The sequence below is a fragment of the Phyllostomus discolor genome, chromosome 10, assembly GCF_004126475.2.
Source record: "Phyllostomus discolor isolate MPI-MPIP mPhyDis1 chromosome 10, mPhyDis1.pri.v3, whole genome shotgun sequence".
In the NCBI taxonomy this organism is placed as follows: domain Eukaryota; kingdom Metazoa; phylum Chordata; class Mammalia; order Chiroptera; family Phyllostomidae; genus Phyllostomus; species Phyllostomus discolor.
In genome coordinates this window covers 52185628-52211401 of record NC_040912.2, presented here as the reverse complement: position 1 = coordinate 52211401, position 25774 = coordinate 52185628, and the positions used below count along the sequence as shown (strand labels likewise).

At 38.6% G+C, this 25774-nt stretch overlaps 1 protein-coding gene across 1 annotated transcript in view; it reads left to right on the top strand.

The window, feature by feature from the left end:
- Positions 1-25774, top strand: part of VPS41 (VPS41 subunit of HOPS complex) — a 221749-nt gene that overhangs the window by 37527 nt on the left and 158448 nt on the right. The window contains 1 exon segment of the mRNA XM_028525988.2: positions 8267-8344. Within this exon segment, the coding sequence (XP_028381789.1) occupies positions 8267-8344 (78 nt within the window).

Here is a 25774-nt window from a genome sequence, read left to right as displayed (position 1 = left end):
TGCAATTTCTCTTTCTCCCTCCCGAAGCCAGGTTGCACTGCCAGGTCACTGCAGCTGGTCATCCTAGAGCCTTAGTCCTCTGGACCCCAGCATTCAAAGCTGCTTGTGCCCCTGGGACCGAGGGATTTTCCCGATTTACTCATCAGTATGCTGCTCTCAGGACAAAAGAGTGGAAGCAGTCCAGGTCCCATGAGCTGTGCAGCATAAGGTTGCAGTGTGCTGCTGACCCATGGCTGGTGAGGTCCATATCCTGCATGCAGACCTGCTTCAGACCATGCAAGCAAGGCAAGGCAAGAGCTGCAAGCTGGTCCCAGTGTTCCGTGGGGTCCTGTGAACGCTCTGTATGCCACCCTGACTCAGAGCAAGGCATGAGGAAGAGAGAGAGTGGGCTTATGTGTGCCCACCATTTTAAATTTTTCCCTCCAAATCCCACACACTGTGGGATTCTCCAAATCCCAGACAATTCCAGGCCAACATCTACTATGAGTGTCAGTTCGCACTATATCTTTGTCCCTCCTCTGGTTACCATGATCTGGAAGAGGCTAGGAGTTTCCCAGACATACACGAGGGCATAAACATCTCAGCCCACAGTGGGGCTTCATGCTAGAGCCACTTTGGTTTTGTTTACTGTTGCCTCAGGCAACCTCCTCTGTGGCTATCCCGCCATCTCCCAGGAAGTGCAGGCTCTCATGCATGCTTAAGGTTTCTCCCCCGGATTGGGGTGTCTCCTGCTGTGCAGCAATCTGGTCAAATCTCTGTGTTACAGTTTCTCCCTTTAACACTTTGGACTTTGTAAATCTTTCAAAGACAATGGGCAAAGGTCTCGTAATCTGTAACTACTTCCTGCTGACCTTGGGAATAGTCCTACCTATCCCCTGTTCCAGAGATCCCTAACAGAATAGGGATCTGGAGTGGAGGGTGGCCTTCCTGCATGGGAAGGATCTTGCAGAATCCAAGGCAGTTGACTGGCCCTGGAAGGCAGCATGTGTCATGTCCAAATAAATGGCACAGCTGGACAAGTTGGCATCCCTCTGGTTCTTTTGGTGACAGCTTTGGCAAGAGGGTTATTAGAAGCTGCAATCAGAACCGTAACAACTAAATGACAAAGGTAGGAACTAACTCTACAATGTTGCAGATTAAGAAAGAGTGGCTTCCTTGCAGGATAGTGTGAAAGGTGTGTCACACCATCTGAAGCCCTTTTGCCCTCTATACCTAAATTGGATATATGTAATATTCTATGATTCCCCATATAACACTTTGGCTCTTTTCTATCTAAACCATTAGGGCAGAAAAGGAAAGCAGTTTTAAATCGAGGTTGATAGGCTACCCCATACTCACTAACTCAACCACTAGTGCAGTCAAACTGTTGAGTTTCAGGAAGTGGTGATGTAGATGGACTTCTGAAGTGTAGCCTATACTATGTAACCAAACACCCAGGTAGATGAAGTCACAAGCATATACCCTATGAAAATAGAAGGAAGAACACACAGGTTAATTCACACAACTAATCACAGACTAGTCTCTGAGTCCATGAGACTGTCTTTTGAGAAGACATCCACTTGCAAGGCCTTTGCTGGAATGACGTTAAATGGTGACAATCTGATACATCCTTCCTGCTTGTATATTGTACGTCTCTGGTGATATCACAAACCCAGTTCATCTTTCAAGAGAAGACAAAACTTTGAAGACAGTTAGCTCTACCAGAGTCCAATGTCCACATCCAAGCATTGTGATTATCCTTGAAACACAATTTTTCTCCTTGAGATCACCCTCATTGTCGTCAAAGACTGCCAGTTTTAATTTTTGCCTGTTTATTTGCATAAACACAATAAGAACAGCAATTGCTCACATAGGGTTTTTAAATCTGCTTTGCTGTAACTTTTACAAGGAACTTTTAGATTGAGCTTTAGTCAGCCCTTCAGGGCACAAAAGCCAATCCACACACCTGATATAAGCACCTATATTCCTCAAGTCCTTGAGGTTCCCAATGTGCCTTAAAGTTCCTCCTTGTCCTCTTTCAAGAAAGTAACCTTTGCCGCTTCCCTAGAAAGACTGTCGTGAACCACATGATGAAACAAGGTACCAGCCATTTCTCCAGTGGGCTTTTCTTAGCTTTGAAAGTTCTTCTCAGTTCCTCAAGGCTTTCTGGCAAGAGCCAGAGTCCAGGCATGCCTCCTTCAGGGATGCCTTTCCAGTCAAAGTCTTGGTTAAGAAAACCACCATTGTCAGCTGGTCTTACTTGTTTTATGCAAAGAAGCTTTATGCCATCATTCAGTCATTAATAAAAGCAAATTCTGGAGGGATCAGGTAAGGGAGAAAAATACAAAGCCAAAAGGTATATCCTTATTCTTCCAGTATCCATCAAATTGCATCTCCATGTGTTATACCTTTCATTACTTACTTTCCAACTTAATCTAAAGTTTTAACTCAGAAACCTCAGTTTTCTTTCAAGACAGAAACAAAGCAAAATCTAAAGCAAAGATAGAGTTCCAAAAAAAGTGGGGCAGTAGGACTAGCCTTAGAATTTTGACTCACACCAACTGTTCATACCAACCAGTAACACAGATGAGATGACCTTTCCATAGGTTCAAATGTCCTCAACTCCCAATGGTAGAGACACTGTCTTGCCTATTGGTGCACCAACTGATCTCACAGCAGATACATGTTCTTTCTAGCTGGTCTCATGGCTGAGACATGATCGCTCACCCCAGCTGACCTGCTGCCAGCACCCATTGACCTTTCCTAGGTCCAGTGGCAGTGACACTCTATTGATCACTGGTCTCATAGTAGAGACAGAGAATTCCCGTTGTGCACAAACAGCAAAGTTCAAATAACATCCCCAGAAATTTAGAAAGCAAGAAAAGAATAGCTGTTACCAAGGGCTGAAGTTCTTTTCTTTCAAGTTTAAAATTTTTAAAACCTCCTACATACCTTTACAACTTTCTACACACCTTCTGCAACTTTCACAGACCTTATATATTCCTTTACAACTTTCAAAGGCCTTTGCTAACTTTCTGGAACCCTTGTGCAATTTTCATAAACCTTCTATAGTCTTCACAACTTTTCTACCAAACTTTGATCAACTTGACAAACCTTCTTCAACTTTTTATATACCTTATACTCATTCAAAAATAACCATAACTCATTTTCAGTCTTCGTCCTTTTTAACAATGGGAAGGACCACCCTTTAACTCTGTATCAGGCAGCTACAAGTCCTTAGGTCTGCAAGCAGATCTTACAATTTCTTGTGAAACAGACTATAGGAATCCTGTTGTACAATGACCTGAATGCCTGAACATACTGGATCTTTTCCCACTTTCCTAACCATTGGCAATAGCACTCCAACTCCAAGATGGTATAACAATATAGGGAACCATTTATGGGCCATTTCTCCCCATAGTCCAAAATGTACATAGGCCCAACAGTGTTGCAATGGAAATCCAGCTCCTCCTTACACATTGGATGATGACTGTACGTAGTCCAGTCTACTAAAAATCTACCTAGTGGGCTCACTCCAGTAGCCAAAACAGAATAACCTTTATTGACCCAGGTGTACAGACCCATAATTATGAGGCCAACAAGACACCAAGCAAACTGGGAACATAGAAGCAGAACTTGAACCCAGAACTTCATTTCATAAGCAAGTTTTGGGGTCTCATCTTCTGCCAACCAGGGGCAAATTGTGGCCCCTTAAAACTCTGGTGATCCTCACCCAATCCTAGCCACTTACCTTTCCTGGGGACCTGTGCGTGGGGCTGGAACAAATAGTGGCCTCTGAATGGTGCCCCCCAAATGCTTGGGTGATCCTCACACCTTGTTAGAGTCTCTGTTTTCTAGAAGGCCTGTTTCCTCAGTAGCTTCCCAATGTGTGGATAGTCCTTGACCAGAGCCCAGGTTATGGCTCCCAGAGTGGCCCCCATTGGACACTGGTACATGGCCTCCAGAGCTCAAATGATCCCAATTGTGAGCTCAGATGGTCTCTCATAGATGCCAGTTTATGATCCCAGAACCAGAGCTGTTTCCATCAAATCCCAGTTGCGGAGAAAACAGGCAAGTAGCCAAATGGTGGGTGTGGCCCACCACGTTGCCTGGAGCCAAAATGGAAGTGAAACCCAGGTGGCATACCCTGTATGGCAGTGCACTTACATGACACAGCCCAACTGGCACAACCCCCATGTGACCTGCAGCCTGCATGGCAGAGGTGGCCTGCCAAGTGGTACCCCATGTAGCTCTAACTGGATGCATGTGGCACTGTGTTCAACCCCCAGTATGCGTACCAGTACAGTTCACCCAGTCTTGGGGTCCCTTTTCTCCCCCACACTGTTTCCTTCTATCATCCTGGCATTCCCAGTGATTGGCACCTTGAGTAGGAGTGCAGGGAAGTTTCCTTAAACTGGGAAATTCCCACAGCTGTGCTCCTGGGGTCGATCTACCATAGGTGGCTGGAATAAACTTATAGTTTGCTTTGTCCCATCTAAGGGTGTCCAGTTCTGTTACAGGGTAATTTGGAATTTGGCCACCTGTCACCATACACAACAATAAAACACAGATTAGTGGGGAAGGGAAATGGTTTTTATTAACAGGATGCATAGTTTGAGGGAGCTGTAGTCTCCCCTGATCCTAGCCATTCTCTACTGCAAAACACAAAATTCCTCTTGTTCCCAGAAAGACTGAAATCCAAACCCATGCCCAGAAGTTTCTGTCCATTCTTATCTGATATTTTTGGAGCCCAAGGTGGCTACATGAACAGATCTCCATCCTCTGGCTCTCTCCAATGTGTACACATGTGGATTTCAGTGTCACCATCACCTCACACAGCTTTTCTCTCTCCCAGGGCCTGGATTGCACTGCCAGGTCACTATAGCTGGTTGTGGTAGGAGCTAAGTCATTGGGCTCCAGTGTCCAAGGCTGCTCAAGAACTTTTATGGCATGTGTGTTTGTGTGCTGCTCTCAGGATGAGGGAGTGGAAAGTCTAGGACCTGTGTCCCATGCGGCACAGTGTCCTGTTTGCCTGCTGCTGGTGAGGTGCACGTCCTACATATGGACCTACTCCAGACCCTGTGAGCAGGGCAAGGCAAGAACTGTGAGCTGGGCCTGGCATCCCACTGGATCCTATGAACACTCCCTGTCCCCATACGACAAAGAACAATGGGTGAGGAAGAGAGACAGGAAGCTTCTGCATGTCCACTGTTTTAAATCTTTTCCCCTAAATCCTGCAGGCTGTGGGAGTGTCCAGATCCCAACCAATTCCAGGTCAACACCCACCATGAGTGTCAGTCTGCACAGTATCTTTGCCCCCTGGCCATCATGATCTGGAAAATGGTAGGAGTTTCCCAGCCACGTGCAGGGGCACAAGTGTCTCAGCCCAGATCTGGGCATTACACTGGGGCAACTGGAGCCTTGTTGGTTGTTCACTGTTGCCTTGGGCAGCCTCCTCTGTGACCCCTGCCCCATCTCGGGGGAAGTGCAGACTCTCATGCAGTCTCAGGGTTTCTCCACTGGATTGAGGTTTCCCCTCCTCCCCAGTGATCAGTCCTGACCCCTCTGTTACGTGCCAGTCACTTTTGTGTTTTTGTGTGTTGAATGAACGATTGAGTGAATTAAATAGAGAACAAAGTGTACCTGTTCAGATTACACTTCATTATCACCATGCTTAAACAAACTTGCCATGGAGCCTGACTATTGGAAATGTAATATGTGCTAACTTTTAGATCATGCACTTTGATCTGAGGCCCATGTTTTTGTTTTTGTTTTTGTTTTTGTTTTGTTTTAGTGAAGTTTCTGGTTCAGTGGAGAGTATTTTGTCTCTTAATTCTGACCCTAGCTCTGCTGTTCATTGGCTGTTTCTAGGGAAATCACATAAACTGTCAGACTTATTTCTGCTTATGTAATTAAAGGCACTCCCTACTTTGGAAAATGCTATGTTCAACATAGATGATATTATATAGCTGAGCACATTTAAAATATGCTACTTCTTGTTTTGACTGTGGTATCTAAAGGATTGCTTATCATTTCCACTTGTTTATAGACAAAAAACCCAGTTATTCAAAGTAAAAACACTTATGCTAGAGGATGGTTCAGAAGGATTAGATGCCCAATCTGATTGTTAAATGAGTCAAGTTTCTGTAATCAAACATGAAAGGAGCTAATTAAGTTATATTTATTCTTTGCCCATCCTGGATTGCAGGTGCTCTCATGTTAAAAATAATTAATAGTTACAAACACTCAAGACTTTTAATGACTGGAAAGGTAATCACATTTAAATAATTTGTATTTACATTTGTGATTTGTGGACAATTTTGCTTTTTTGTTGTATTTAAGTAGTCAAAACCATTAGTAAATATGTGACTCATTAATAATTTTCATAGTTAAATACATTTTTGAAGACCTCTCCACTTGGCTTACCAAACTTGTTATTTTTTAAGCATATACAGTTATTTCTAAATGGGAATAGCAGTAATTTGTCTAATTGATGAAATATTTTTGTAAACAAAAGGTAGTTTGTCAAAAGCACTGTATTTTTCAAAATAATTCTAAAGTAATTATAATTCTAGGTTAAAACTATAAAATCAAAATAATTATTTTATGTTTCCTTTCTATCTTAACTATTAAATGGATTCAGTTAGTAATTTTGACAAAAGAAAAAGAAAAGGAACTAATGTACCCTACATAGAACCTTTAAAACTTTAATAAAGTATAATTGGAAGTTCAAATATGGCCTTCACAGAGGTGTCAGAGATGATGTAGTAGTAAAACATTTGAAGAATCCAGTTCTCCTTAGTTTTCTAATAAACTAAATGCAGTATTTATGAGGAGAATCAGTATTGTCCAGTACTTGGGGTATAATGAGTTGAAGTACTGTTTGTTTTTAGTTAGTGTTAAGTGGCTTTTTTTAATTGAAATATTGTCAGTGTTACTGTAGAGGAAAAATTAAAACCATCTGAGTCCTGTGTTTCTGATTATAATATTCTTTTGCTTTGGTGAAAACATCCTGGTTTGGTTTATATATTCAAACTAATTTCCCCCCAGAATTATCACTTGCCCCTTCCCTTTCTAGGGCCTGGGCATCCTGTTTTCACCATGTTTGCTGTCTGCTGAAGATGAATATTCGCCATGGCACCTGGTGCATTCAGGCAGGATTGTGCAGCGGAATCGTCATACCTAGTTATGTCTGCACACCTGATGTTTTATTAACCAGTATTGATTTTTTACCCAGGGGATTTTTCTTGAAAAAAGGCAACCTTGCAGGAGTGAAAGGGATTGCTGGGATTGAATTTCTAATGAACCCCTTCTTTCCCTTTTTGTGACTCCTTTTTAGTGTAGCTTTATATTTTAAGTGCTTCAACTGAAAATTTTAAGCAATTCCATTTTGATAAATCTTTTTAAATCTTGACCTTCTATAGGTTAATTTTTTAAAGATTGTGCTGTTTGAAATGCCTGGTAGTGCCTGTAAATTTGAGCATTTCATTATTGGTTGCAATGAAGCATGCTCACATGCAGTGAAATACAGAGAATTTGAAACTATTTGAGTAATGCATAAAGAAATAAAAAGGAAGAAAAATCTCATGTCATATTTCATGTCCTAAAGTTTCTTCTGTTTTGTTTAGGTTAGTTCAGAGAATTAAAAGAAGTTCTGAACTAGGTTCATATCATAAAATGAATATGTAGCTCAACAGTTATTTTGGGACAGAAAAGGATTTTTGCGTTAGAATATAAAAAGTTACATTCATTATTACATTAACTTATAGAGGCATTCTAATGCTAACTGTGTAAGTATATCTGAATATTTTTCATTTCTTGATACAGCATAAATTTTTCTTTCTAAAAATATTACTTTGTTTGTATACATGTATTGAATTTTAATGATAGCACAAATTTACATACTTGTCATAATTAAGGTGAGTTGCTTAATCATTCCCTTCTGACTTTTGAGTTCAACCTTAGGTTGGCCATGCTTTCACAGCTGCATTTTAATTTGCTGCCACAGTTTATTGTGTAAAGACCACATACATACTATTAGCTGTCAGTAGACGAAGGTCCTCATGCGTCAGTGAGTCATTCTGATAGTTAGCTTGCACTATAAGGATAAAGTGGGCCCTATTCTGTTATTTCCCTGAAGCTGGAAATGTACCATCTCCAAGGATTGCATGTCTTCTAAGGCATTACAGATCACTAAGGATAGAGACTCTTGACTTTGAAAATGGTTTTATTAGTAATTGTGTGTTAATGGTACATTAGTAAACTGATCCCTTTGTTTTTCTTACAGTTTTTGGCACTGGGCACACATTACGGCAAGGTTTATTTACTTGATGTCCAGGGGAACATCACTCAGAAGTTTGATGTAGTAAGTATACAGTATAAAATAATGTGTGAGCTAAATATTATGCAAAAATTTGTGCTTTAGAATATTAGCAATTTGTTTTAATAGCATAAAGGGTCTTTATCAATTAAAGCCGAGTGCTAAGAACATGTACTATATATATAGTTATATACCATATACAACTCTGACTGTTATAGTATGTCCTAAAAATTTTAAAGGTGAACTTAGAGAGAAGTCTTACATGTATATATTATATATTTTGACTGATTATTTTTATATACAAATTTCATTTAAAATTCTCCTATAAATCCATTTAATTGCAATTCTTTACTTAATTATAGTTATCCATTTGGACTTAAGTGGAACATTTAAAATACTTCTGTGTGTTCTTTTTAAATTATAATGCTGTAGAATGTCTAGGTGAAATGTTATTAAAAGAAAAACCTTCATTAGTGAACAGTGGTACTCATTTACATACTCAGGGTATGTGGAATCCTTAAAAGCATGAACCCCCTCATTTGGTCACTGGTGTCATTTGTATATACATGCCTGTCATCTCCATCTCATTCAGTTGCCAAATGTAATAGAAAATCAATTGATCACTTTGCTGGTTCATTTTCTCTCTTCTAAACATAGAAAGCTAATATTTTATGTGAATTATATTAATCAAAAGCAAAGATTCGGGCTTTTAAATTTTTTTAAATTTTATTTATTCATTTTTAGAGAGGGAAGGGAGGGAGAAAGAGAGAGAGAGAAATATCAATGTGTGGTTGCTGGGGACCATGGCCTGCAATCCAGGCATGTGCCCTGACTGGGAATCAAACCTGCGATGCTTTGGTTCACAGCCCGCGCTCAACCCACTAAGATACGCCAGCCAGGGCGGCTTTTTAATTTTTTTTTTTTTAAACAGAGAGACAATGTCCCTTTTTTTTTGTTTGTTTGTTTTTTTAAGATTTTATTTATTTATTTTTAGAGAGGGAAGAGAGGGAGATAGAGAGAGAGAGAGAGAAACATCAATGTGCAGTTGCTGGGGGCCGTGGCCTGCAACCCAGGCATGTACCCTGGCTGGGAATCGAACCTGGGACACTTTGGTTCCCAGCCCGCGCTCAATCCACTGAGCTACGCCAGCCAGGGCTGGCTTTTTAATTTTTTTAATTGTGATTTGGAATCATTAAGGAGGAAGGAAACGTTGATTTTGAAACTTGACTTTGGTGTTTAAGATGTACCTTTAAAGTATCAGTGGTTGTACCTTTCAAGTATCATCTGTGGTTGTATGAATGTGAACATTTGGGGCGAAAAGGTGATCATTTTGGGGAACAGATAATACTTTTTTGAAGAAAGCATTAGTACTTATTGAAAGATCCATCATAAGGTATTGATGTAGTTTAAAAAGGAGACAGTAGTTTCAAAAGTTGGCATATTGTATGTGAAAGGAAAAGGACTGGGTTTTTTTTGTTTGTTTGTTTGTTTATTTGCTTAAAAAGGAAATGGAATGACTGAATGATAATAGAATCTTTGGAATAGTTCAGAAAGGGATTTATATGCTCTAAATATACTGATACATCAGGAAAATTATGGGTTTTTATTTTGCTTTAGCATCCCTTTTAGGCAAGAAGAAAATACTTTTGGCACCCTCTCATTTATTTCTGGACATCGGACACCCAACTTGATGACTTAAGCACTTAGTCTTTGAATTGCCATCCATTAAAACAGGGAGCTGGTACTTGGTAGAGGTCTCTTTTGTGGTGTTAGTCATATCTCCTCGCCTTTAAAAAACCTTGCCTGTATGACCTCTTAAATTTCCCACTCTAGTTTGGTGATTATGTGACACTCTGCTTCTAATGTCTTTTTAATATTGCATAGTGATTGCTGTGTTTGATTGCTAAGGTTCATGGGACGTACACTGCTGGTTCCATTGCCAAAAGAGAAAAGAAAAAATAAATACTGTAGGGTTTATTCATGTATTCTCTCATTTACTTATTTAGTCAGATCTTGTGTCTACTCAGTATATACCTTAAGTTAAATCTTCTCTGATGTTAATTTTATATCAAGTATATCTTATATCCTTTTTTAGGTAACTTATATCATCCTTAAATTTGCCTACACCTTTTTTCAGTTCTTTTTTTGTGTCCTGCTTACATGACATCTTTGGAAACTAAGTTCTCTTTAGCTTTGCACTTTTTTTTTTTAGCAGGAGAGGAAGGTGGTTTGGTGCTGTTTTATTTATTTGTTTACCTTACTTAAGAATTTGATAGTCTACTGTGGGTGTTACATGAAGCCCTGACTTCTTCATGATTATTGCCATATTAGATATTTAACTTTCAGATGAGCAGTTTTAGGTTGACATTATCTTTTGAAAGGAGCCTTAATCTTTAGCTTCTCATCTCTGATGAGTTTTTTCCTTTATTATTTTATTTTCCTGTCTCTGATGTTTTAACTGCTTTGTGGGGCTTTGCATTATTTCTCTTAAAAGGGCTTCTTTCAATTCTAAAAACACTGTTATGACTTGAATTTGCTTATTTTCTTTGAAGATAATAATCACTATATTTAATCAAGAACTTTTTTTCTTCATTAGAAACACAACTAGAGTGAAACAAGTACCCTGTATTAGGGGGGAAAATGAATGAATAAATGCCCCTGACTTTAGTTTTCACATCTAGTTGAAAATAATTAAACAAAATAAAATTAGGTAAAATAATAATACCTTCTATTTCCATAACATTATCTATTTCTTTATCCCATTGATGGCTTTTATAGTTTTGATTCCAGTAGTCAAAGTCATGAAGCAATTGTCCAAAATCCTCCCCAATCAATAGTGGGGTTTTTTGGCAGAGGGTGGGAGCATTGTGGGATCTCTATTTTAAAAAGTTTTCCCAGATGATTTTTTTAAAGATTTTATTTATTTATTTTTTAGAAAGGGAAGGGAGGGAGAAAGAGAGAGAGAGAGAAACATCAATGTCCAGTTGCTGGGGGTCATGGCCTGTAACCCAGGCATGTACCCTGACTGGGAATCTAACCTGCAACACTTTGGTTCACAGCCTGCACTCAATCCACTGAGCTACGCCAGCCAGGGTCCCAGATGATTTTTAAAGAGACTGACCATACCAAGTGTTGGCCAGGATATGGAGAATGTGGAACTCTCACAGACTGCTGGTGGAAATGTAAAATGATATAACCACTTTGGAAAACAGCTTAACAGTTTTTTAAAACATTAAAGATACACCTATAGTATGACATAGCCATCCCATCCTTAGGAAGTCAAAGCATGTACTCATATAAAGACTTCTGCGTGAATATTCATATTGGTGCTATTTATTATAGCCCCAAAGAAGAAACAACCTATATGCCCATGTACAGGTCAGCGGGTAGGTAAAATGTGGTATATCCACACATGACATTCTACTCACCAAAAAAATACTCTAGCATGGATGCAACTATTATGTTAAGTGACTGAAGCCATGCTGAAAGGGTATATATTGTATGGCTAAATTCTATACAATTCTAGAAAATACAGACAAATGTATAGTGGCTAAAACTGATCATGGTTGCTTAGAGATGGGCAGAGGATGGCATGGATGGATCATAAAGTGGCATGAGATTCTCAAGGCTGATAAAAATGTGGCAGAGTTTTACAAGTGTATATGTATGTTAAAACTTACAAATTTACACTTTAAATATCTGCGCCTTATTGTATGCCATTTATACCTCAATGCTGTTAAAAATAATAATAAAAGAGACAAAGTATCAAAAAAAACACAGATTAATATGTTCCCAGAGGTGATGTTTACACATCAAAATACTTAGGTTATTTGCATGTAGGTAACTTTAAACTATTGGGTACTCTTAAGGTGCTTGACATTTTAAATGACGCTGTACAGCACAAGTAGCAAACACAGGACCCAAGGGCCAAATCTGGTCCTCCACCTTGTTTTACCGGGCTCGGCACCTTGTTTCTACCTGGTGGCAGCGCCAGGCTCTTACTTAACTGTTAAGGAGTTAAGTACATTTATATAGCCCTAAAATTACATTTGGCCCTTTGAAGACAACTGTGAAGCTGATGTGGCCCCTAGAGAAAATGAGTTTGACACTCCTGCTGTACAGAGTGGGATCTGTTCTAGATTATTCAATTACTGGCTTCTTTGGCCTTTTTTAAGTCATGAATCAAAAGAAAAAACCAAAATCTGTCTTTTAAATTTTTTAATTATTTTCCTTATTTCTGACCAATGAACTATAGTTGGAGAAAATACCAAAAGTTTAGCTTACATGAGCTATGAGAGAATTTTATGAATATTATCAATATCTTTTTTTAAGATTATTTTATTGTTCAATTACAGTTGTCTGCATCTACCCCCTCACAACTCCCCTTCCACCCCAGCCAAACCCACCTCCCTCCCTTGCTTCCAACCCCCTGCCTTGGTTTTGTCTATGTGTCCTTTATAGTTGTTCCTGAAAACCTTTTTCCCCATTATCCCTCCCACCTTAATTTCAATGTCTCAGGTTATATTTTGCTTGCTTTGTTCTTTTGTTTATTAGATTCCTTTTAAAGGTGAGATCATATGGTATTTCTCCCTCACTGTCTGGCTTATTTCACTTAGCATAATGCTTTCCAGTTCTATCCATACTGTTCAAAGGCTAGGAGCTCCTTCTTTATCTCTGCTGCATAGTATCCCATTGTGTAAAGGTACCATAGTTTTTTGATCCATTCATTTACTGATAGGCACTTAGGTTGCTTCTAGTACTTGGCTGTTATAAATTGTGCTGCTATGAACATTGGGGTGCATAGGTTTTTTGGATTGATGTTTCAGATTTCTTAGGGTATGATCCCAGCAGAGAAATTGCTGGCTCAAAAGGCAGTTCCATTTTTAGTTTTCTGAGGAAATTCCATACTGTTTTCCACAGTGGCTGCACCAGTCTGTATTCTTAGTACAACATTGTACTAGGGTTCCCTTTTCTTCACAGCCTCTCCAACACTTGTTTGTTGAATTGTTTATGAATGGCCATTCTCATCAGTGTGAAGTGGTATCTCATTGTGGTTTTAATTTGCATCTCTCTGATGGCTAGTGATGCTGAGCATCTTTTCATATGCCTCTGGGCTCTCTGCATGTCCTTCTTGGAGAAGTGTCTGTTCAAGTCTTTTGCCCATTTTTAAATTGGGTTTTTTGTTTTCCTGGAGTGGAGTCATGTGAGTTCTTTATATATTTTGGAGATCAAACCCTTGTCCAATATGTTTTCCCATACATTTGGTTCTCTTTTCATTTTAATGCTGTTTTCTTTAGCCATGTAGAAGCTTTTTAATTTCATGAGGTTTCATTTGTTTATTCTTTCCTTTATGTCCCTTGCTTTAGGAGACATATCAGTGAAGATGTTGCTGCGTGAAATGTCTGAGATTTTCCTGCTAATGTTTTCCTATAGGACTTTTATGGTGTGATGACTTATATTTAAGTTTTTTATCCACCTTGAATTTATTTTTGTATAAGTTGGTGCTTGAGTTTCATTTTTGTGCATGTAACTGTCCAGCTCTCTAACACCATTTGTTGAAGAGGCTATTTTTACTCCATTTTATGCTTCTGCCCCCTTTGTCAAATATTAATTGACCATAGAGACTTGGGTTTATTTCTGGGCTCTCTGTTCTGTTTCATTGGTCTATGTGTCTGTTCTTATGGCAGTACCAGGCTGTTTTGTCACAGTGGCCTTGTAATACAGTTTGATACCTGGTATTGTGATCCCTCCAACTTTGTTCTTCTTTCTCAAAATTACAGTAGCTATTCGGGTCATTTATGGTTCCATGTAAATTTCTGAAATGTTTGTTGTATATCTGTGAAATGTTTCATTGGTACTTTAATAGGGATTGCCTTGAATCTATAAATTGCTTTGGGTAGTATGGACATTTTAATGATGTTAATTCTTCCAGTCCAAGAACATGGTACATGCTTCCATTTGTTTGTGTCTTGCTTAATTTCTTTCTTCAGTGTTATGTAGTTTCCTGAGAACAGGTCTTTTACCTCTTTGGTTCAGTTTATTCCTAGGTATTTTATTTTTCTTGTTGCTATATCAAGTAGGATTATTTTTCTGACTTCTGTTTCTAATATTTCATTTGATTTCTGAGTATTGACTTGGTATCCCACTGTTTTGCCAAATTCACCTATTAGGTTGTGTAGTTTTTTGGTGGAGTGTATAGGATTTTCTATGTATACTGTCATGTCAGCTGCAAACAATGACAGTTTTGCTTCCTCCTTTCCAATTTTTATGCCTTTTATATCTTTTTCTTGTCTGATCGCTGTGGCTAGGACTTCCAATGCCATGTAGAATAGGAGTGGTGAAAGTGGGCATTCTTGTCTTGTTCCTGATCTTAGTGGGAAAATTTTTAGTTTTTGCCTTTTGAGTATGATGTTGGCTGTAGGACTCTCATATATGGCCTCTGTTATGTTCAGGAATGCTCCCTCTATTCCCACTTTGCTATGATAAAAAATGTTATTATCATAAATGGATGCTGTACCTTGTCAAATGCTTTTTCTGCATCTATTGATATGATCATGTGATTTTTGTGTTTGCTTTTGTTTATGCGATGTATTACGTTTATTGATTTGTGAATATTCTACCATCCTTGCATCCCTGGGATGAATCCCACTTGATCATGGTATATGATCTTTTTAACATATTACTGGGTGCAGTTTCCCAATATTTTGTTGAGGATTTTAGTGTCCATGTTCATCAGCAATACTGGCCTGAAGTTTTCTTTCTTTGTTATGTCTTTTTCTTGTTTTGGGATTTATCAGTATCTTTTTAAATTATATTTTATTGATTATGCTATTATAGTTTCCCAGTTATTTCTCCCTCTTGCCCCCCTCTACCCAGCACCTACAAATCCCTCAGGCAGTTCCACACCATTGTTCATATCCATGTGTCATCGATAGTTTCTTTGGCTACTCCATTTCCAATTCTGTACTTTACCCTCTTGTGACTATTTTATAACTACCTATTTGTACTTCTTAATCCCCTTCTCTTCACCAATTCCCCCATAACCCCTCCCATCTTGCAAAATATCAAAATGCTCTCTCAATCTGTGATTATATCTCCGTTCTTCTTTGCTTAGTTTGTTTTTTAGATTTAATTGTTGATAAGTATTTGTTGCCATTTTATTGTTCATAGTTCTTATTTTGTTTTTCTTAAATATGTCCCTTTAATATTTCATACAGTAATAGTTTCATGATGATGAACTCCTTTAGTTTTTTCTGGAAAGCTCTATCTGCCCTTTGATTCTAAGTGATATCTTTGCTGGGCAGAGGAGTGTTGGCTGTAGGTCTCCATTTTTTCATGACTTTGAATACTTCTTGCCCATCCCTTCTAGCCTGCAAAGTTTCCTTTGAGAAATCAGCTGATAATCTTATGGGAACTTTGCTGTAGTTAACTAACTGCTTTTTCCCTTCCTGGTGTTTTGCTGAGTCCCATCTCTGGGATAGGCTTTTTTCACTTGGTAGGCATAATGGTTGGCCAACAGTCCAAGACTGGTGTCATAGCACTGTAGTCCTCGTAAACATGAAAGGACTCCTTCTTCAATAACTGGCAAAAAACGGTGAGCAAGGTTTGATGAGCTTGGTTGGGGTATGTGCTTCTACCTGAAGCTGTACGTCCTTTGATAGAATACTCTGGTTAGGCTTGAGTTAGAAGTGGAATTAAGGGCAGAGGTTGAACCCCACTCTACTCATATAGAATCAGTTTCTTTAAAAAAGTAGGTCTGTTACTGCCTGGAGCTGTCCAGGAACCAACTTTCCAGTGCCCTTAATGAATGTACACTTAATGAATGATGCTAAATCTAGGTATAATAGTGAAATGGACATCCGTGGGTGGGCAGGGGAATCTTGTGACTGATTATTTATTTCTTTTGAACAAGTACTTTGAGGTGAAATCACTAGGTGAAGCACTATTAACATGTGTAAGGTTTTGCTGCAGATTGCTGCATTTCACTGCACTTCAGGTTATACCAAATTGTATTCCCATCAGCACAATAAGAGAATGTCACTGTATTTCATCACCAGCATTGGTTTTATCATTCAAAAATTTTTTACCACTTAAATTTCTAGAAAATGGAATTTTTGATTTAATTTGTATTTTTCTGATTACTAATGCGGACGTTTATTCTTTTGAGAATTGTCAGTTTGTGTATTTTGTTAGTATATGTGTAAAGTCCTACATTGATCTGTAATCAAAGAGTTGATTGTTTATTTAAAAAAATGGTAACACTGATCAGGGTGGTGTATGTGATGGTTTAAAATCAGAAATCACCAGCAAGTCAAATTTAGCACTTGCAAATAAATCTTCTATTATTAAATGAAGCGCTGATGATTTCCTTTTAGGATAGCATCCATTTTCATACTAAATTAGTACTTTAAATCTGAACTTCATTGATTTTGTTTGTTTACTTGTCTTGACTCTTTGAGTTCTATAAAAGCTATAATCATAAGCTGTTTGTAGCAACTTTAACAGTGTTAAAATATATTTTTGTTAAAATATTACTTCTATAGAAACTTTTACAGGTTGATAAGGAAAACACAAACAACCCATAAAGAAACTGGGCAAACAGTATGAACAGGAAGTTCCCAGATGGGAAACCTTGAAATGTCTCCAATAGCCACATAAAAAGATGCTTGATTTCTCTAGTAATCAAGGAGTAATCAGGGAAGTGTGAATTTATTAACAGTAAGGTACCATTTCACACATGTCAGTTTGGAAGAACGTTTAAATGTATGATCAATACCAGAAAACAGACAAAGGTGAGCCAGGGACTTGGCGCTGTCCTCCAGGGCACAGGGTGCCTAGAGTCTGGATGAAGCTCCTTGTTGCAAGAATGTCAGATGTCTTCTAGTCTATGGCTTATCTTTTAATTCCTCGTTTTTGTATTTTCTGTTCAGAAAATTTTTTATCTGAATACCAATCCTCTCATTTATGGTTTGTATTTTTTAGGTGTTCTTCTGTATTTTCTTCCAAAAGTTTTAGTTTTGCTTTTTACATTTAAGTCTTCAGCCTTCCTCAATCCTGACTGTACTGCAAGAAGAATTTATTCTTGCCTTGTCTGGAAAATAATTGTACAAAGATTTGCAATCCCCTGAAACTACTGATTTCCTATTTTCTTTCCTTTGCCCTACTAGGTCCTGACTTGGTTGCATTACTAGGAATTCAGATACACCAAATGGATGTTAGAAAGAGAAGTGCTAGCCCTGGCTGGTGTAGCTCAGTGGATTGAGTGTGGGCTGTGAACCAAAGTGTCGCAGGTTCGATTCCCAGTCAGGGTACATACCTGGGTTGCAGGCCATGACCCCCAGCAACTGCACATTGATGTTTCTCTCTCTCTCTCTATCTCCCTGCCTTCCCTCTCTAAAAGTAAATAAGTAAAATAAAAAAAAAGTTCACTTAAAAATTTAAAAAAAAAAAAAGAAAGAGAAGTGTTGATGGGATGATTGAGGAGAAGATGGACAGGGCAGTAAGCCCAGCAGATACTGGTGGGCCAGGTCCTGGAGTTGGCAGGGTTTGGTCCAGAGCCAGGAGTTGGAGAAGGAGAAAGGGGCAGAGAAACATGAATGTGTGGTTGCCTCTCACACACCCTCTACTGGGTATCTGGCCCTCAGCTCAGGTTGTGCTCTAACTGGGAATCAAACCAGTGACCCTGTGGTTCAACCTCTGGTGCTCAGTCCACTGGGCCACACCAGCCAGGGTTGAATTTGTGACTTTTTAAATGGTCTTCATGTTATGTCTGAAAAACAAGTTGGGCATTTTCTGTTTGATTAATAACTTCAACTTAGTCTGTATTTAAAGCATCCAGATTGTCCTTTCTAAATAAGTGATTTTTTCCCCACCTGTGAAAACATAAAGGCTTTATTTTCTCAGATATTTTTAGATAAATAGAATGTATTAGCAATGCTGCTGCTATTATTAGGTTATAAATAAAAGTGAGAAAAAAATCTGTTACTCTGAACAGATTTTTCCTTTATCATTGATAGTATCTTATCTGTTGAGAAATTAAGCAAGGATACCTGTGGGCTCTGCTGAGATGTTCGCGTACCTTTGCAGTCATCATGGATTTGCACCATGCTTGGCTTTCTTGAGCTGAATTTGTTCATGAAGTTTGTCCTTAAAGGTGTGGCATAGCAGATGCTTAGGACTTGGATAGTCTAACAGGTAACCCTCTAAGACTTAACTTTGAAGAATAATAATATGCTAATTACTTCTTTTTCCAGTTATAACATTTCTGGGGTGCATCTCATTTTTGTTGTATAACTTATAGAAAAAATTATATACTTTGGGGCAATGTTCTTTAGGAAAAAGGAATTTTGTTTTTTTGGAATTGCAGTTTTAGAATTTTGTAGACTAGAAATCTTGGTGGCATGGCCAACTGCAGAAGACATCTTACTCACTGTATCACCTTTCGCCAAACCCATGTTTGGGTATTAACACATCAGTGTTTAATTATTTATTCAGGTTGGGTTGTGTGATGCATTGCAGGTCGTGTTGTGAATACCATCGGGACAGAAGGGACCACACTGCACCTTTTTCTGCTGAGTCTGGCTCCCTGGCCTGACAGCACTAAACTGCTCCTAACAAGGTCCTGCCTTTCATTAGACAGTGTATCTTTCCTAAGTCCTTATTTCTTTACCAGTGGGATCTAGTGGGCCAAAGTAAGGTTATTTTTATTTATTTTTTATTGATTTTAGAGAGAAAGAGGAAAAGGGGATAGAGCGACAGACAAGAGGGAGAGAAAAAGATTTTGTTCTACCCATCTATGAATTCATTGGTTGATTCTTATATGTGCCCTGACCAGGGGTCAAACCCATAGCCTTGGTGTATCAGGACATTGCTCTTACAGGTGAGGTACCCTGCCAGGGCAAATAAAGGTTTTATTGTTGTTTGTTGTTTGTTATTGTTTTTAATCTAGTACTGTAGCCAAGAAAATTCATTCTTTGCCTAACTGAAAAGAAGAGTAGTGTAATTCCAGGCTCCTGATGAATATCATCAGTCAGAAAGCCCCATTCTCTCTACTCCACACTGTTTACTTACTTCCATCTCTGTGATGTTTATATCCTCCATTATGCCCTGTATATTCTCTAGATTCTTCTCTTAACTCATTCTTTATTTTGCTCACTTTTTATATTGCCAGTCCCCCCCACCTCCTTGTTTAAGTCTATTGAGTCTCACCTGGGTTATTGCAGTGAAACCCAACTGATCTCCCCACCTTATGCCTCTCCTAATCCATCCTTCACATAACTGCCCAAGTAATCTTCCCAGAGCAGTGCAGGGATTTTGTTACTCCCCTGACTGAAAACACTTGAGTGCCTCCTTGATGCCTGTGGAATAAAACAAAGCTCTTCTCTGCGGCCCTCAGAGCTTTCACTGTCTGGGCTACAGTCCTCTCCACATTGTGGCCTGTAGTGTGCCCAGACTTTGTCCTTTTGCTCTTGTTAGAATGTGCTTTCCCATCTTTGCCTATAGAAATGCCCAGTGTCCTACCTTTGTGACACCTTCCTTGATGACCTTACACAGAAGAGTACATATTTCATATTCATTCAGGAGTTTGCTTCTTATTCCTTTAGCAAACACTCTGTAAGGATGTGCAAGGGATATAAAGAATAATTAAATCCAGCCCCCTGTTCTCAGCTCTAATTACTTTTGGAGCTAGTCATGCAAACAATGATTGGTAATATAAAATGTTAAATTCTAAAACAGAAGTATTACCCAGTGCTGGGATCACACTGTACACAAAATACCTTGAAGGCAGGCCTTTTTTTGTCCAGTTTTTACTTAATGCTCTTTGTATCATGTAGGGGTTTTGGTAATATTAGTTCCTCTTTTATTAAATGCATTTAGTAGTAAATTTCTCTTCTGCACTATTTCTTTGCAATACTTCAATGACTTATCTTTCTTTGATAACTCAGCTTTCCTTTTTTTAAACCACTCCTTTTGTATCTCTTTTTGGATACATGTCTAAGCAAGGAAAATATGACTCAGTTTAAACAAATAATTTTAATCATACTTCACACATTATACTTCACTTTTGAAAACTTTCAGTTAAATTTCTTTTCAGGTCATTTATATACAGAACAAACACAAACTCTTCTAACAATGGTTTTGTAGTAAAATGGATTGATTTACAATGGCATCACAACTACCAACAGCGTAGTGTCTGGTAATGGGCAGGAGCTTAGCAATTCTAGCACAGATACTAGTAAGAGAAACTTTGCTGGCTTCTTATGCTGTTGCTTAAAGCTGACTTATTTAGAAGTTACTACTAAAGTTTTCCTCACTCACATGCCAAAATTTAGTACTGTAGACACCCGTCCAAAGCATCATCAGGAGACTTCTCCAAAATGTCCATTCTGAACTGTTAAGCAGGTGGACATTACAAGCTCTGGGGAGAATAAACTCTGACTCTGATTAGCTATTCATTCCTCTCTCTTCAGAGAACAACTGCAGATTTGCAGAATTTCCAGAAGGTCACTGTCTTAAACGTGAACAGTATTTCAGTGAATTGCAAGCCTCATATGGGCAACATTTACCATCTTCACTGTGTGTTCTGGCATCCAGCACAGTGCGTGGCATGTGAATAAAAGAGGAAATGTGGACCAAAGATCTGATTTAGCCTTTTTTGAAGCTCCATTTCAGTCAGTGCCCAGGTTGTGAATAACTGTCTTGACTGCGTATTGTGTGCAGCCAGCCTCCTACTATTTTCTGCGGGGATGTGGCAGACACAAGCAGAAGATGAAGTTTAACAAAAGGAAAACAGTGCTAGGACTCAGCAGTATGCCAGCTTCTTAGGAGGCAATCCCTTCCAAATCCTCCCTGTATTTTTCAAGGTTGTTAGGATTTAGAAAACGAACATTATCTAGTAAGACTTCTGCAGGCTGAAAGGCTGTTCTGTGCCCCTGCCTCTGCTGAGGTTGTACCGTCCTGGCAGTGCGCAGCAGTGGATGAATGTCTGAGCCTCTCACAAGTCAGCTGTGCATAGGGCCTGTGGGTCTTGGGCGGTGGGCAGGGATAGTATCCTGGGGTTTGAGGGGTCAGATGAGGTTGCAAATGGTCCTTGTAAGTTTATAGCATCTAAATCCCACTCAGTGTGCTCTTATGGGGGAGGTGGTTAAAAACTCTTGTTAGAGGATATTTTTTAAAGTTAAAAGAAAAAAGTACTTAGGAATTATTTCAATGAATAGCAAAGACTGATATATAAATTTGCTTATAAATGCAGAAAACTTAAACCCAAGTGTTAAAATAGTGATAACACAATGAATAGACAAAATTGTTTTCTTTTCAAACAAGGTAACTCTTCTTTAAAACTTCTTTCCATTCTTGTCAGTCCCAAATAACTTTTATTTCTATTAGATTATTTCCAAAATATTAGTTAGAGTTTAAATCAAGGACATTCATTTTCTTGTAGGGTAATTTTATTTTTTGATCATTAGAGCGGATGTTAAATTGGCTAATTAGAGATACTTAAATTTATTTTTTCCTCTCAAACTGTATTCTTGTGGAAGTTATATAATACTTATTAAGCTTATCTGGAGATATATGTAGTCAGTGTACTCTGTACCCTAAAGTAATCATTTCATATTCATATTAAATTTGCAGCACCAATGGAAAGCTATGATGAACCATAAAGCTACTTGCAGCACTACCTCTTTTACAATATGTGATTTTATTTTGTTTTTTAAACTTTCTTGAGATATATTGGTATATATATTACATAAGTTAAGTTATGCAAGGAATGATTTCCTACACTACATACATACGTCAAAATGTTTACCACAATAAGGTTAGTTAACACATTCTTCACATAATTACCATTTTGATGTTGTTATTGTTATGGTGAGAATTTTAAAGCTCTACTCCTAAGGCAACTTTTACATATGTCATACAGTATTATTAACTACAGTAACCATGCTGTACATCTTATAACTGAAGATTTGTGTGCTTTGATCAGCATCTCCCCATTTACCTACCCCAGCCCCTGCAGTCACCATTTTACAATGTTTCTGTGAGTTGAATATTTTTAGATTCCACATAGAGGAGAGATTAATACAGTATTTATCTTGTCTGAATTCGTTCACTTAGCATAATGTGTTCAACATCTATGGGTAATCATCATAATACATTTATCACATTTTCTTTATCCTTCATCTGTGAACATTTAGGTTATTTCCATGTCTTTGCTATTGTGATTAATGTTGTAGTAAGTATAGGAGTGCAGATATCTCGTTGAAATGCTGATTTCATTTCTTTTGAGTATATAGAAGTGAGATTGTTGAATCATAATGTAGTTGTATTTTTACTTTTTTTAGGAGTCTCCATCCTGTTTTTTCACAGTGGCTATACCATTTACATTCCCATCAACAATGCACCATGTTTCATTTTTGTCCATATCTTTATCAGCATTTATTATCTCTTATCTTTTTAATTACGACCATTTTAAACAGGTGTGAGGTGAAGCTTATTGTGGTTTGATTTGCATTTCCCTTTGACTAATGATGTTGAATGGCTTTCTTGTACCTGCTGGCCATTTCTGTGTCTTCTTCGAAGAACTATTGAAGTCCTCTGCCCATTTTTAAATCAGATTGTTTGTTTTCTTGCTATAGTATGCCCTCTGTATTCTTGGGTTTCATGTCGATGGATTCAACCAACCATGGATGGAAATATTTGGGGGAAAAAGGTTATGTTGCCAACATGTACTATGTAGTTATGTGTACAACTACATAGGCCTAACTATATGCATATGCTGAGTACATCACTAATCAGATGGTTGTGTCTGAACATGTATAACTTTTCTTTTTTCTTGTCATTATTTCCTAAACAATACAGTATAATAACTAGTTAGATACATTTACATTGTATTAGGTATTTTAAGTAATATAGAGATGATTTAAAGTGTATGGGAGGATATGCAGAGATTATATGCAAATACTATAATCATTTTATAAAAGGGACTTGAGTGTCCATTAGTTTTGGTATCAGCATGGGTCCTGAACCAATCCCCCAGGGGTACTGGGGGAGAATTATATTGAGTTGTATGAATTCCACATATATCTTAGAGATTAATCTCTTATCACGTATATGATGTGTAAATACTTTATTGTTAGGCTGCCTTTTCATTTTGTTGATTTTTTTCAGAGCTTTGAGTTTGATGTAGTCTCACTTGTTAATTTTGGTTTTATTACTTGTGCTTTTGGTGCGTATGCAAAAAATCATTGCCAAAATAAGTTTTTTTTATCCATTTTGAGTAAATTTTTGTGAGTGGTGTAAGGTAGGGGGTCCAGTTTCATTAATTTGATATGTGACTATCCACTATCCAATTTTCCCACTCTTTATTAAGGAAACTGTCCTTTCCCTATTGAATATTTTTGGGCCCCTTTGTCAAATATACTTGACTGTATAGGGTTTATTTTCTAAGCTATCAGTTCTTGGGTTTATTTCTAAGCTCTCAGTTCTGTTCTGCTGGTTCGTGTGTCTGTTTTCATGTCAGTACCACACTGTTTTGATTACTACAGCTTTGTAATATAGTTTGAAATCAGGATGTATGATACTTCTACCTTTTTCTTTTTTTAAGATTTCTTTTAAGATTTTATTTATTTATTTTTAGAGAGGGAAGGGAGGGAGAAAGAGAGAGAGAGAGAGAGAGAAACATCAATGTGCAGTTGCTGGGGACCGTGGCCTGCAACCCAGGCATGTGCCCTGACTGGGAATCGAACCTGCGATGCTTTGGTTCACAGCCCAAGCTCAATCCACTGAGCTACGCCAGCCAGGGTAGCTTTTTCTTTTTCAAGATTTCTTTGGCTATTCAGAGTCTTGTAGTTTCATATGAATTTTAGGATTTTTTTCTGTTTCTGTAGAAGGGATGTGCCTCTAAAGTATAAATTTATAATAGGTGATCAATGGTTGTAGAATAAAGTAAATTGAGTCACATTATTGTGCATAATTTTAAGTATAGTTTATATGCAGCTATGCCATATTTTACCACTACTTCCTGTTTATTCAGAATGAAAAGTAAATGACTTTGCAGCTTTTAAATTTCCGAATTATTTCTCAAGTTGGAATAAATTGCTACTAATAAAACATATCCCTTTATCTGCAGAAACATGGCTTTTGTTAAATGACTGCCATATGTAGATAATCAACTCTTCTTCAGCTATTCAAGCCTTATAATGAGTACTGAAAAACCTTGGGTCCCCTCAAAAAGGAGGGGTTATGTTAGAAGTTAACTCTTTCCTTGAAGGTAGTTTGAGGCTTTTCCATTTTTAAAAACTTTATTCGGAGCGGGGGCTAAGATGGCGTCGGAATAGGAAGGAGCAGATTTGGCTTCCCTCTGCTCAGGGGAGAAAATCCTGACCGATCTATGGAGTAGAGAAGCAAGCAACCAACATACTTCAGATTATGTGAAAATAGGGGACCAAGGATTGTGACGGAACCGAAAAACCAGACCCTAAGAAGAGTGCTGCAACAAGGTAGGGTCCCGGGGACCAGCGTGTGGTCCCAGGGCTGCAGCCCCAGGCCCAGGGCCAGCTGCTGGGTTTGCCACAGAGTCCTTGGGAGAGAGCCAAGACAACTGCTCTCTCTCCCCAGCCAAACAAGGTCTGAGCGGCAGTTGGAGGAATCCAGGTGTTAGCAAACACACAAAGGCTGTGAGCACCTTTGGAGGCTGTGGACACCAGAGAGGCTGGGTCAGGCATCAGGGCCCTAACCCCCACAGGCACCAGTCTGGCTGGAGAGTGGGGCTGCGGGAGAAGCCAGTCCATTGTGCGGAGAGGCAGGCTTGAACAGGAGGAATTTCTCAAGAGGAAGGAGAGAATGGACAGGCACTGTTTAAGGAATTCTCCTAAAGTGATCAGTCGCTCCAGCCTCCCTGCCACCCAGCCATGGGCACGTGGGCGTGCATGCAGGGAGAGCATCCCCGCACCCCAGTCCACAGCAGTAACCTTGGGGAAAGACCTGATTCCCACACCCAGGGCGCAAGGCTGAGGAACCACATTAGCTTCCCAGACAGTGAAGGAGCCAATGTGCGCTCCGCTGACCGAGGAAGAAAAGCCATACCAATCACCCCTCAGCCTGCCGCAGCCAGCAAGAGCAGAAAAACTGGTTTGGCCACTTTGAAACTAAGAGACTTTTTAACTTGATTCTATTTTTTCTTAAACAATTTTTAATTTTTTAATTTTTATTGTTTTATTCTCTTGATTTCTTTTTTCCTCTCTTTCCTGATTTCTTGTTTTATTCCTTCTTCCTTCCTTTCCTCCAATTTTATCTCTTCTTCCTTCTTTCATCTGCCTTTTCTATCTTTACTTTTTAAATTTTTTTCTAAATACCTACAAGTGAAACAAAATCCTGGATCCATGAAAAGACCAAAGTTGAACCCAAAGAAGGGGTATCACAGCAGCTGGGACAGTGAGACAAATTTCACTCTGCTATTAGAGAACCTGCAAGTTA